Source organism: Mirounga leonina, unplaced genomic scaffold, assembly GCF_011800145.1.
Source record: "Mirounga leonina isolate KUSES-001 unplaced genomic scaffold, KU_Mleo_1.0 Mir_488, whole genome shotgun sequence".
Classification (NCBI taxonomy): Eukaryota; Metazoa; Chordata; class Mammalia; order Carnivora; family Phocidae; genus Mirounga; species Mirounga leonina.
This window is the reverse complement of record NW_023270777.1, coordinates 4,609,622-4,621,909: the sequence shown is the minus strand read 5'-3', so window position 1 is coordinate 4,621,909 and position 12,288 is coordinate 4,609,622. Positions and strand designations below refer to the sequence as shown.

Genomic DNA, 12,288 nt, shown 5'->3' with positions numbered 1-12,288 from the left:
GATGACAAAATCAAATTCTAAATGGCTTTTGAATGATCCTCACCATTTCTCTCAAGAACTTTAAATTATGAGCGCTCCCATTTTGCTAACCATTTTGCATCTTTCTTTTATTAAGCAGATTCTCAGAAAATTCTACCACTGGACACTTGGAAATATAGATTCCTGCTGATGGGACCTTAATAAACATGGGGGCTGCTGGGGCAAAGATATTAAGTTTGGATCAGAAGACCAACACTACTGGAAAACAACATCAATGCCCATGGTTTTCGACAGGCAAGCCGCTGGGTCTGGGATCCAGTCTATGGAAAAGAGAGGGAAATGGCCGATGGGAAACTCACCTCTTGGGTTCCGACTCTTCTGAGACTTAATCTCTCATCTCTTTAATTCTGTGGTCACACTTCTTTCAACTGCATCTGTTCTTTTTTTTTTTTTTTTAAGATTTTATGTATTTATTTGAGAAAGAGAGAGCACAGAGGGAGAGTGAGAGGGAGAAGCAGACTCCCCGCTGAGCAGGGAGCCCGATGCGGGACTCGATCCCAGGACCCTGAGATCATGACCTGAGCTGAAGGCAGATGCTTAACTGACTGAGCCACCCAGGTGCCCCCGATGTGGATTTTAATATACATAAAACATACAAATGATACAAAAGAGAGGACGGCATTCCATGGTGGCAGTGGGGAGCTCACCTAAGAGCCTGGCATGTGGTAATGCTCTGCAAATGTTTGCCGGGTAATTGAAATGATCAATGAAACAAGCAATGAAGGAAACTACTTCACCACAACCAAGTTCAGAGTAAGAACGAACAAAAGATGGGGGCCATTGTAAACAAAATGGTTAATATGTATTGAATTAGTAATGGGTGCCATATGTTTTTCATGCTTCTAAGCATGCTTCTAAACATGCTATTATCTTATTTATTCCTCAAAAACCCTTATATAGATTTGGAACCATTTTATAGATCTGGAAACAGAGCCTTGGGAAGTTTTAGTAAATTTCTAAGGATACCCAGTTGGTGTGTAGTCAAAAGTCAAATCCAAGATCCAGTTTCAGTTGACAGGGACAAGAATGATCAAGATAAAGAAACCTAGGCCATCTGAAATTTGTAAACCAGAATTTGGGGGACACCTTCCATATGTTCCCACCATTCTAGGTGTTGATAAGAATCAAACAGATGCATAAAATATGGCTCCCTCCCTGCAAAGAACTTGTACATTGCATTTTTTTCAAGCTACTATCATCCTGTTCTGAAGGTGACCTGAGCCACTTCAGTGGTGCTCTTTTGGTTTCTCAGTTAGATTATAACCTCTTGAAGACAGGGTCGGTGGCTACTCTTTCCCTTTGAACTTCCTTGCCCTACACAGATCAGTATTCATTCTTGAATTCCTTCTATTACTGAGTTGTCAATAGACCTAAACGTGACAGATATCCCAAAAGGTAAGTAAGCAGTGGAAAGTAGAAAGTCCCTGACTCATTAGAGCAGGGGTCAAAATATTGGTGAAGTCAAGAAAAATGCCTGAAGTGAATGTACATCTTTGGTTTATTCACAGAGTGTAAAAGCAGATTATCCTGACTGACATATTCCTTAGGCCCTAGTTCTCAGAGAACATTTACCAATCACAAATCATGAGCCAAGTGGCACAGGGAACAATGAAGGTGTATTTCTCACCCATTGGGAATGAGGCATTTCATTTGCTTTTTTACATCAAAAAAGTAATATATTAGACAGCCTCTATCTAAATATGGTATTCACCAAAGGACTTTACAAACTGAGGAAGCAGAATATATCATTGTGAGATGACCGAAAAGTGAAGGACATTTTGCAAAAAACACAAAATAATAAAGAGTTAATGATGCATAAAGATAATGTGCAGGGGCAGTAGGAATGGCGTAAGAAAATATCAAAATATTGGTTTGGGGGCGCCTGGGTGGCTCAGTTGGTTAAGCGACTGCCTTCGGCTCAGGTCCTGATCCCAGAGTCCCTGGATCGAGTCCCGCATCGGGCTCCCTGCTCAGTGGGGAGCCTGCTTCTCCCTCTGACCCTCCCCCCTCTATGCTCTCTCTATCTCATTCTCTCTCTCAAATAAATAAATAAAAATATTTAAAAATAAAAAAAATAATAAATAAATTAAAAAAACAACAAAATATTGGTTTGGGCACCAAAAATGGCTGCTGAGTATAAGGAAATAGAATCACAGCTCATCTGAAAGCAGAGGTGCCCAACCAGTGTATCTTGGCATCAGAAAGTTACAGATGTACCACAAAATGTTGATCCTTTCAGTCTGGAAGTGGCTGGATGGGCTGGGAGGCCAGAGCATTGGGAGGTGGTCTCTGGCTACGGGAAGCTTACCCAGGGGAGCCTCAAAGGGTGGCCTGGGCTGAGTGAGAGTCTGACAGTGTACCCTACAATCCCCAAAGGAGGCAAGCACAATGGGGGTGTTTACCATGTGCTGAGTGGAACCAAAGAGGACATTTATTTTAGCAGCCAGCTGAGGAGTGTGATGCTGCCAGCTACAGGCAAGAGACCCTTGGAGATGCTGGGAAGGCTGGTGTTCCAGGACGCCTGGGACAGGGCACGCAGCCCAGAGTGCAGCCAGCCAGAGTAGGAGTGCTGGAAGGCCAGGAAGGCTGTCTTGGTGGAGGCAGCTCCAGATCTTACACCGTGAACCCATCAGGCACTTCTGTGTATTCATGGCTGATGTGCCCTTTGAGTGGTGACCAACCTAGCAGCAGGGTGACTCTTTTAACATGTAGACTTTTGAAGATTAGAGCTTCAATGTCTTTGGAAATATGTGATATGAAAGAGAAAGAGTTCAAGTGGATTCAAAACTTATTCTCATTACCCTAGAAATGTCAACATTATATTTGTCGGTAAAGAAAAAAGAAGAGCTGGGAAAATGTTAACATATCATTTCGGTAGTCGCAAAATATATATATATATATATATATGGTTTTACATTTTGATTGCCTTCTTACGAAAACTTTCCCTACGATGGTAATTATCAAGAACGCAAATGTGTGCTAGTATCTTCAAAGTTTTGATCAGGACATGAGTGTCATAATTTCAAGTATAAAGTCACATATAAACAAGTTCTGTTCATGGAATCTAGCTGAAATTTCTCCTTAAAAGTTTAAGAAATATCTTGTTTAGACGCACTCAGTATTTAATATTTTCCTTAATCCTATGTATTTCATCCTTAAATGACACGAAGAAACGTAAAGAAATATAAGAAGTATAAAGAAATGTTCTTACCAAGCCCTTTACAGATACAGCCAAATCACGTCCACATTATTCTACTCTAACTACACTAATATATCATGACTTTCTGGTGGTGCTGACATGGAAAATGTTGGGAAGTAGTCCCCAAAAGCACTTTTCACTACTAGAAAATCTTCAACCTTCTTCACTGCAGGCAAGCTACACGACTGGGCAGGCAGGAGACAACGTCCTGTATGGAGGACCAGTTTGGGCAAAAGCAAAACAGTGAAAAGAGTCGGGATATTCCCCCAAAACTACAAGAATATTGGAACAAGTAGAGGACCTTCCTTCCTTTTAAACTGTCGAAGACACGGTACTTAATTTTGCAGGGCTGGAAAGAAAAGATCAACAGGTGAAAACTAACCCTCGCAAAATCAAAACAAACATTTGTCTTTTATTTCTATCACTGAATATGTGAAATATGAAAGGTGACGCAAGGAAAACCTGAATGGCATGCCCAGCTAGGCCAGACAGAATTTATGAGAGAAGCCAGTAATTCTGGCTGCCTCTCCACTGCCTTTATCCACCAGCCTGAACCTTCCTTTCAGATCATCTTCTCAAATTATCCATAGGAGATTTATTCACATACTCAATAAGAAAAATATTTCTAATTATATCCAACCATTCTTAATACGAAGAGAATTATGCAGGGACACAAGACTGCCAAGACTTTTTCTGCCAAACAATTCCTTTTGACTTGAGAAAGCACAGGCAGCTGCATTGTTTCCATAGCTATCCATATAAAAGAGCCCTTGGAATGAGGCTGACTCGGTCTGCTTTAAAAAGCTCCAAGGTAAGTGGGAACGGGCAACGGGCTTTCAAGAGGGACACTGGCCACGCTGTCCTGCGTAGGCTGCAGCTGCTAGCTCGGGTACTGCTCCTTTGGATACTGCACGTTTTTACATCCATGACTTTTGTAGCCTTCTGTTTACAATAGCCAGTAATGCCGCAAATTGGATTTTGTGTGTGTGTTGGGGGGGGGGGGTTGTGCTTTTGGTTAACTAATGAAATGCTTTTCCCTTCTCTTTTATAGAACTGCCTTGTTTCCAGACTACATCTTCTCACTTGCTAACAAGGTAAGGGTTGGACTAACCAGTCCCTGGAGGAGAAGGTGAGAGCCTCTGGGATGGAGCTGTGTCACTTAGCAACCTTTAAGAAAGTGCTGGTCTCAGTAAATACCTTAATAACTGTACTTCAGGAAAGGTATTAGAGAGAGAGGGAAGGAAGCCTTGCTTTTCAGAACAATGCACACACATTCATTCAGGATGCAAGCGTTGGCGGGGGGTGGGGGGCATCTTAACAAGAAAACTGCTAATGGAATTGCTAGTTTGTTAACAGAATATCATTCTATAGGGAAAAGAGATCTGCAATAGGATTCACTTGCTAAAAATGTCAAATTTGATAAAAATGTATCCTGCTATTAGAATTCATTAAGTAAACATGATATCTAACAAGTAGGAAAGAAGGTACCTAGGAAAAAGCTTCCTTAAGCTCCTTTAAAACTTATAAAAAGTTACCTTGCCCAATGCTGAGCGTTGCATGAAATTAAGATGCTGTGAACCTTTTGTTACACACATATCGGTATTAATCTGCCCAACTACTACACACCACGTTTCTGGAGGGAGACACTGGTGGGTAGCTGATCAAAACGACTTTCAAGTAACTGAATCCCATAATGCCTGAGTAGCATTCTTTGCCAAACCTTTCATTCTACCAATGCCGCTGGCAACCTGCACATAACAGAGAATGGGGCAGTCCAAACCTGCATTCTCCAGCAGGAAATTTGGAAGGGCAAAGGGAGCCCTTCAGTGCAGAAGAATGAGGATAATATAACACTGCATGTCGACTGAACATCGATGCAATAAATTTAAAATAATAAAATGAGGATAACATTTGCTATGGCTTTTACCCTCAATTAGGTTAACCGACTGACTGGATGCTAATATGGCAACCATAAGATACAATAATATGCAAAGATATTATGTTAGGCAAACACTAGTAAGCACACAACTTGAGAAAAAGAGGTAAACAAAATTATCATCCTCAAAACGCCTGACCTGGAGCACTTCTGGCTGAATATCTACAGGAGGAAATGAAGTTCTTTTGCAGTACATGACAAGAAACGGAATTTTCTTCCATTACAATAAATAGCATTTTCCATCGAGACAGGAGCCTGTACTATTTCAAACTGCTTTCTCAGTCTTCAAGTAACTTTGTCCCCAAAGTATCTGTCCAGTATTTCACAGGCTGTAAATTAAGAAAGGCAGATATTGTAATCCCTCTTCTATGAGGGAGGCACTGTAGCTTGAAAAGATCAAGGGTCACCAGCTCCTCGGCAGCACGCGGAGACCACAGCCACCTCCCTGATTAGAATGCTGGTCTCGGAGGTTGAAAGAAAATAGTGCATGTCAAGCCCTGAGTACAGTGTTGGTTACACAGTGACCCTTGATGCATCTGAGACCTTGGGATTATGTTTGTTTCAGTAATTACAGCATGGCGCACAGGGGGCCTGCCTGGTGAAATTTCCAAACAGTGGAGTTTCCATGAACTATCACCACCAATATAGAGAGAGATACTGATACACATGACAGTCCGCATCTCTAATGTGAAATGCCTCATCTCCTTTAGGACCTCTGAGTTCAGCAGCCATGAGTTCAGACCAGGAAATGGCCATTTTTGGGGTGGCAGCTCCGTACCTCCGAAAGTCTGAAAAGGAGCGCATTGAGGCCCAGAATAGGCCCTTTGATGCCAAGACATCTGTCTTTGTGGCGGAGCCCAAAGAATCCTTTGTGAAAGGGACCATCCAGAGCAGAGAAGGAGGGAAAGTGACGGTGAAGACGGAAGCTGGAGCGGTGAGTAGAGTCCCTGGAGCCGGCCACATTTTATCAATTGTTGCGTTCCATCTCTCAGTTGACATGAGCCGTTATCTTCCCTGTTTATCAGACTCTGACAGTGAAAGATGATCAAGTCTTCCCCATGAACCCTCCCAAGTACGACAAGATCGAGGACATGGCCATGATGACCCATCTGCACGAGCCCGCTGTGCTGTACAACCTCAAGGAGCGTTACGCAGCCTGGATGATCTACGTGAGTGCCTCCCTCACCCAAGTGCTCTTTATCGCCATCACCCTGCACCGGCCAGCCCGTCGCTTCCACTGTAGTATAAATGGGTCAAAAGCAGTGACCCATTTTGCTTTCACTAGTGGTATAACTAGTCAGCACACATGTTAACTAGCTAGTACATTAGTTAGTTAACAAGTTACAAGGTTCACTATTGCTGTTGTAAGGCACAGCCCAACAGCCAGTACTTCATCCTTTGTCTTCCCATCCAAAGCCGGGCAAGGTCATCATCCACGTGGATTGGGTTTGCCACACGTCCCCTGAGCAAACACTGGAGCAGCTACTGTTTATATCTCAGCCACATGCCTACATTTCTACCCACCCCTCCCATTCCAGTTGTAGAATCATCCAGAGGGAAATGATACATTTACACTTTAACACAAAAAGATAATGTTTTAAAGATGAAATTTCACTCATTTTCAGTCTTCTAAAATGACAGCAATTTGTACCTCTGTGTTATGGTCCCCTCTATATGAATGCCACCCCCTCGAGGAAACCTCCCACCTTCCCCAGGCAGAGTGGGATGCCCTGTCCTATGGTCTCTGTCCCATCCACAGCACTGACCTTGGTTGTCCACCACCATCCATTCACATGTCTGCCTCCTGCGTAGACTGTAGGCCGGGAGCTTCCCCAGGAACGCATCTCATTCACGCTTCATTGCAGGTGCCCTGCAGGGGTCTGGCACATAATACACACCCAGTGAACATCTTAGAATTGAAGTTATTACATCACATTGACATTTATTTTTTTTTTAAGATTTTATTTATTTGACAGAGCACAAGCAGAGGGAGAGAGAGGGAGAAGCAGGTTCCCTACTGAGCAAGGAGCCCGATATGGGACTCGATCCCAGGACCCTGGGACCATGACCCGGGCCGAAGGCAGCCGCTTAACCGACTGAGCCACCCAGGCATCCCTCACATTGACATTTTTATGTAGTTCAGCCAGTGCTGACGCTCAGCCGGACAACACCCACACCGGTGTCTCTAGTGATTAGGGTCAGCATCCCTTCTGACTGGTCGGTGCCTGTTTTGAAAAGCTCCCTGTTTAATCATAATGTATTTACATCATTTTGTGTTCTGTGTCTTTATAGCTTAATAAGTAGTCTGCAAATGTTGTCCCAGGATTGCTGGATCCTTTCAGGTTTACCTTATTACATGCCTGCATCATACTGTCTTAAGATTTACCACAGTTCACCAAACCACTTCCATACCGTTGGGCACTTCAGTTGTGTCCAAACTTCTATTTTCATGCATTTGAATGATCTTAATGCTGCAAAGGAAATACAGGCATATCTCCTAGAATACAGTAAAAATGTCTCACACTACACATTAAAAAAAAATACCTTTGGAGCTCCAACTATGTGAAAATCGTTGTGATAAGTCCCAAGAGGAGCAATAAAAAGTCAAAATTATGAGTCCTTCCCTCAAGGATTTTACTCTCTCACTGTTGAACATTCCAACTAATTTTCATGCTGATGCCTTCAAGAAATGTAGGGTACTTCCTTAAAGTGCTCCTTTGAGTCAGAATTCATTTAACAAGTGAATTGCACACCTAACAGGAAAAGCTCTTTCTTATTCCCTTGCGTAGACCTACTCGGGCCTCTTCTGCGTCACGGTGAACCCCTACAAGTGGCTGCCGGTGTACAACCCCGAGGTGGTGGGTGCCTACCGAGGCAAGAAGCGCCAGGAGGCCCCGCCCCACATCTTCTCCATCTCCGACAATGCCTATCAGTTCATGCTGACAGGTGAGTTAAATGTTTTGTGTGTGCGTAATCTTTTTGGAACCATAGGAGAAAGAGACCCTAACTGTCTCAACACGCTCTTTGAGCCCTTCTGTTAGGCTGGTGTATTGGCGAGGGAGGTGGTCCAGGAAGGAAGGGGTGTAAAAGATGACTTGCAATCCTTACCATCACACAATTGCTCATGGTCTCTTCAACTTTTAAATGTCAATAGGGGTTGGCCATAGTTAGAGAATTTACTTTTGAATGACTCAGAAACTAAAAAAGCTTGAGCAAGAATTATAAACACTGTTCATGTGTATGCACACACACAATCACACATACAAACTGTGCCTCCATTGCCAAGAGCCAAAAACCAGAAGAGTAAAATCTGCCCCTGTGGTCTTATCCTCAACATCAGAAACTATGACCAACAAACGCCCTCTCTATATTAGGGAGGGCATAAATGCTATTGCCCTTTGCCCTGAGCCAACCTTTACACGCTCCAGATTTTAAGGTGTATTTGGTATTAAAACAGCCATACCATGAATCTTCTTCCTAGAATACTGCCTCAGCCAGCCCAGTCTAAGCTAGTTGGGGAAAGGACTTAGAGAATTCGTCTTCAGAGAAAGTAAAACAGTAAAACCAACCCTTTCCCCAAACTATGACTAAAGCCGTGATTACTTCCAAAGCTACCACCTGTACTACATTTACCCCATCCCACATGCTAAAATACCTATTTTCATGACTTCTTACACCTACAACAAATATTCACTATTCACTACTGGAATTGTCATCTAAACCCGACCGAAGGCTCAAGTCCACTTTTGATATGTCCTTAGTGACAGAATATTACAAATAAAAGGTCTGCTGCTTTGTTCCAGTGTTCTATTTAAATGGATGCAAGTGTGCTGAAGTCAGGGGTGTGGTGTGGGGAGGTAGTGGGGGGCATGGGAGGGGCATTGGAAAAGACTGGTGGTCGAGGGCCCACGAAGCCCTAGGGTTTGCAAAGTCCAGCCTGAAAAATACTAAATTTATCCCATTTTACTTTACTATTTACAAATATACCAAAAAAAAACAGTCTTAAATGTTTATGATTTCTCTTTTGTAGACCGAGAGAATCAGTCAATCCTGATCACGTGAGTAAATTTTATATTTTCTTATGGCTGCAATAGTTGCCACGTCTGGAACCTCATCTCACTTAGTTTTTATTTGACAGCGGAGAATCTGGTGCAGGGAAGACCGTGAACACCAAGCGTGTCATCCAGTACTTTGCAACAATTGCAGTCACTGGGGAGAAGAAGAAGGAGGAAGCTACCTCTGGCAAAATGCAGGTGGGTCTGGGGCCAGACTCAAGACTCTCACGGTTCTTGGGAAGTCTGGAGCCCCAGAGGTGAGGATCGCTCTTGCCTTTGCAGGGGACCCTTGAAGATCAAATCATCAGTGCCAACCCCCTACTGGAGGCCTTTGGCAACGCCAAGACCGTAAGGAATGACAACTCCTCTCGCTTTGTAAGTTGCAGACACTGGTACGGACACTGTTCACTGGTCAAGGTGTATGGGTTGTTTGCGAATATACTCTCTGAATCTTTTTGTTCATGTTATACCGCATCGGGCTCTCTCCTTTCCCTCTGAGCATGTAATAATATGGATCCGAGTCCCATCTAAAAAGATATGTGACCCTATATCTGAGTTATTTCTCATTTGTCATTACCTACGATTATTTATAATATGAAAATCAAAGATAAAATTCTTTTACCTAAAAAAATAGGAGATATACCTTTTCTGCCTCATATAAATAGTCTCTGGATTTATTTAATATCAACCCATTAGGCAGTCCAAGTATTTTGAGTTTTTCAAAGATTTGATATGATTTGAAAACCAAGTAGTAATATTAGTTTTCCTTTCAAGGGTAAATTCATCAGAATCCACTTTGGCACCACAGGGAAGCTGGCTTCTGCTGATATTGAAACATGTGAGTGCTTGGATCTCATTTATAGTCATTTCTGTTTCCTATAACTTATAAAGTCAACCCAAAGTAAAATCTGCAGCCCACGTGAATTTTTACATTGTTCTGTTCATTGTTTCCTTCCAGATCTGCTAGAGAAGTCTAGAGTTACTTTCCAGCTTAAGGCGGAAAGGAGCTATCATATTTTTTATCAGATCACATCGAACAAGAAACCAGAACTAATTGGTAAGAAATGTCATAATCCCTTTCCAGAATGATTACACCAGCACCTCTCCGTGCACAGTCCAGCCTAGTATTCCATGACTGAATTTTGTCAGGTTCACCACCTTGATTTTGAAAGTAGCTTCGTAAGTTTATGTGTGCTTATTATAGAAATCAAAAATGAAAACTGAAGATAACAGCTTCAAATCCTATCACTATGAAATAACCACTGTGAACACTTGGGTGAATATCATTCTACTCATTTTCTGTACTTATACTCATACATATGATAACTGGAATCATACTTCAATGTTCCTCTCTGATGTACTTTTTTCATTGAGGATTAATGTATTGTGGTTTTTTCCATGTCACCAACCGTAGCTCCACATTATTATTTCTAATGGTTGCATCGTGTTATATTCTAGAGATAAGCTTAATTTATTTAACCATACTTTTTAAAGAATATTTAGGTTGTTTCCAATCCTGGATTTTAAATAGCACTATACTGATCATTCTTGTAAATGTAACTTTTCACAGTATGTGATAATCTTCTTTGGCTTCATAAAGTGTCTTAGAATTTGTCTAGCCATCTCTTGCTTTAATGAAGGGGATAATTCTGCTTACCTTTACTCTGTTTCATGTACTTAGAAATGCTTCTGATCACCACCAACCCATATGACTACCCATTTGTCAGTCAAGGGGAGATCAGTGTGGCTAGCATTGATGATCAAGAAGAGCTGATGGCAACAGATGTAAGTGCAACACAAGAATGATGATGTTGGGTTAGAACAATGGTCCCTCCAGATAAATATTCAGTTTCTAGTAGAAATAGCAAGAGAGGGCTCAAAAGATGAGCACAGATATGCCACCTAGAGTCAGCCAAAACAGAAGATGTGTCCTACAACACTTGACTTTCCCTTACAATCTTTCAAAGGTCTATCATTTCTGAATTTATCTAAACAACTTTTTTGTAATCTACGTGAATGAGATCCATACCACTTCTCAAAATAACAAGTTCCTTAAGTTTACTATCTTGTTCTCTATCTTAAGTTTACTTTTTCAGTCTTAGAGGGTCTGTACCTATAGTTCTAATGCTCAGTGCTGGCCTCTAAAGAGTTCCTTGCGCCCCCATCAGCAAAGATAGTTTCCTCAGTTTAACCAACATATCAGGAATCAGAATGTGAATGATGAATAGTAAATGTATGGATCATAACGTAACAGTTATCCTCTTGGTTATATTGGCAGAGTGCTATTGATATTTTGGGCTTCACTAATGAAGAGAAAGTCTCCATCTACAAGCTCACAGGGGCTGTGATGCATTATGGGAACTTGAAGTTCAAGCAGAAGCAGCGGGAGGAGCAGGCTGAGCCAGATGGCACTGAAGGTACCAACTAAGTCATCCCTGACTTTTTGTTTGTTTGAAAATCACATTCTTGTTACTTGAGTTTTTCTAGAAAGACAACGTCATTTTTAAGAATTGAGTTTTAAAGTATATCCAGATAATATACTATGTGAAGCATCATATTAGTTAGATGTTTCCTATCATCTATGAAGTTCTTTAGGGCACACTACCCATAATGAAAATCTTGAACTTAGTGGGGGAAAAAAGGGGGAAAGAATGCTCAAAGAGATATTCTGAAAACTCTGCACAAAATGTCTGTAGCTTAAAAAAAATTTTTTTGAGAAAATGGGTTGCTCTGGGCCATAACAACATTGCTTTATCCTTTCAGTTGCTGACAAGGCGGCCTATCTCCAGAGTCTGAACTCTGCTGACCTGCTCAAAGCCCTCTGCTACCCCAGGGTCAAGGTCGGCAATGAGTACGTCACCAAAGGCCAGACTGTAGAGCAGGTAGGTGCATAATTCAAATTCACTGGCAGGAATCAAGCATTTCTGCAGTCCTCTGATAACCTCAAGAGATATATTTTTGTTTTTCAAGGTGACCAACGCTGTGGGCGCTCTGGCCAAAGCCATCTACGACAAGATGTTCCTGTGGATGGTCACCCGCATCAACCAGCAGCTGGACAC

General features: G+C 42.0%; 1 protein-coding gene across 1 annotated transcript in view; it reads left to right on the top strand.

Moving 5' to 3' along the window:
• Positions 1-4,061: 4,061 nt before the first annotated feature.
• Positions 4,062-12,288, top strand: part of LOC118000073 (myosin-2-like) — a 25,310-nt gene continuing 17,083 nt past the window's right edge. The window contains exons 1-14 of the mRNA XM_034989610.1: positions 4,062-4,127; positions 4,290-4,332; positions 5,885-6,108; positions 6,200-6,343; positions 7,964-8,120; positions 9,205-9,232; positions 9,313-9,427; positions 9,512-9,604; positions 10,004-10,067; positions 10,188-10,286; positions 10,911-11,014; positions 11,508-11,646; positions 11,993-12,111; positions 12,200-12,288. The exon at positions 12,200-12,288 is cut by the window's right edge and continues 5 nt beyond it. Of these exons, the coding sequence (XP_034845501.1) occupies positions 5,905-6,108; positions 6,200-6,343; positions 7,964-8,120; positions 9,205-9,232; positions 9,313-9,427; positions 9,512-9,604; positions 10,004-10,067; positions 10,188-10,286; positions 10,911-11,014; positions 11,508-11,646; positions 11,993-12,111; positions 12,200-12,288 (1,355 nt within the window). The 5' untranslated portion in view covers positions 4,062-4,127; positions 4,290-4,332; positions 5,885-5,904. The remainder of the gene's footprint in view (positions 4,128-4,289; positions 4,333-5,884; positions 6,109-6,199; positions 6,344-7,963; positions 8,121-9,204; positions 9,233-9,312; positions 9,428-9,511; positions 9,605-10,003; positions 10,068-10,187; positions 10,287-10,910; positions 11,015-11,507; positions 11,647-11,992; positions 12,112-12,199) is intronic.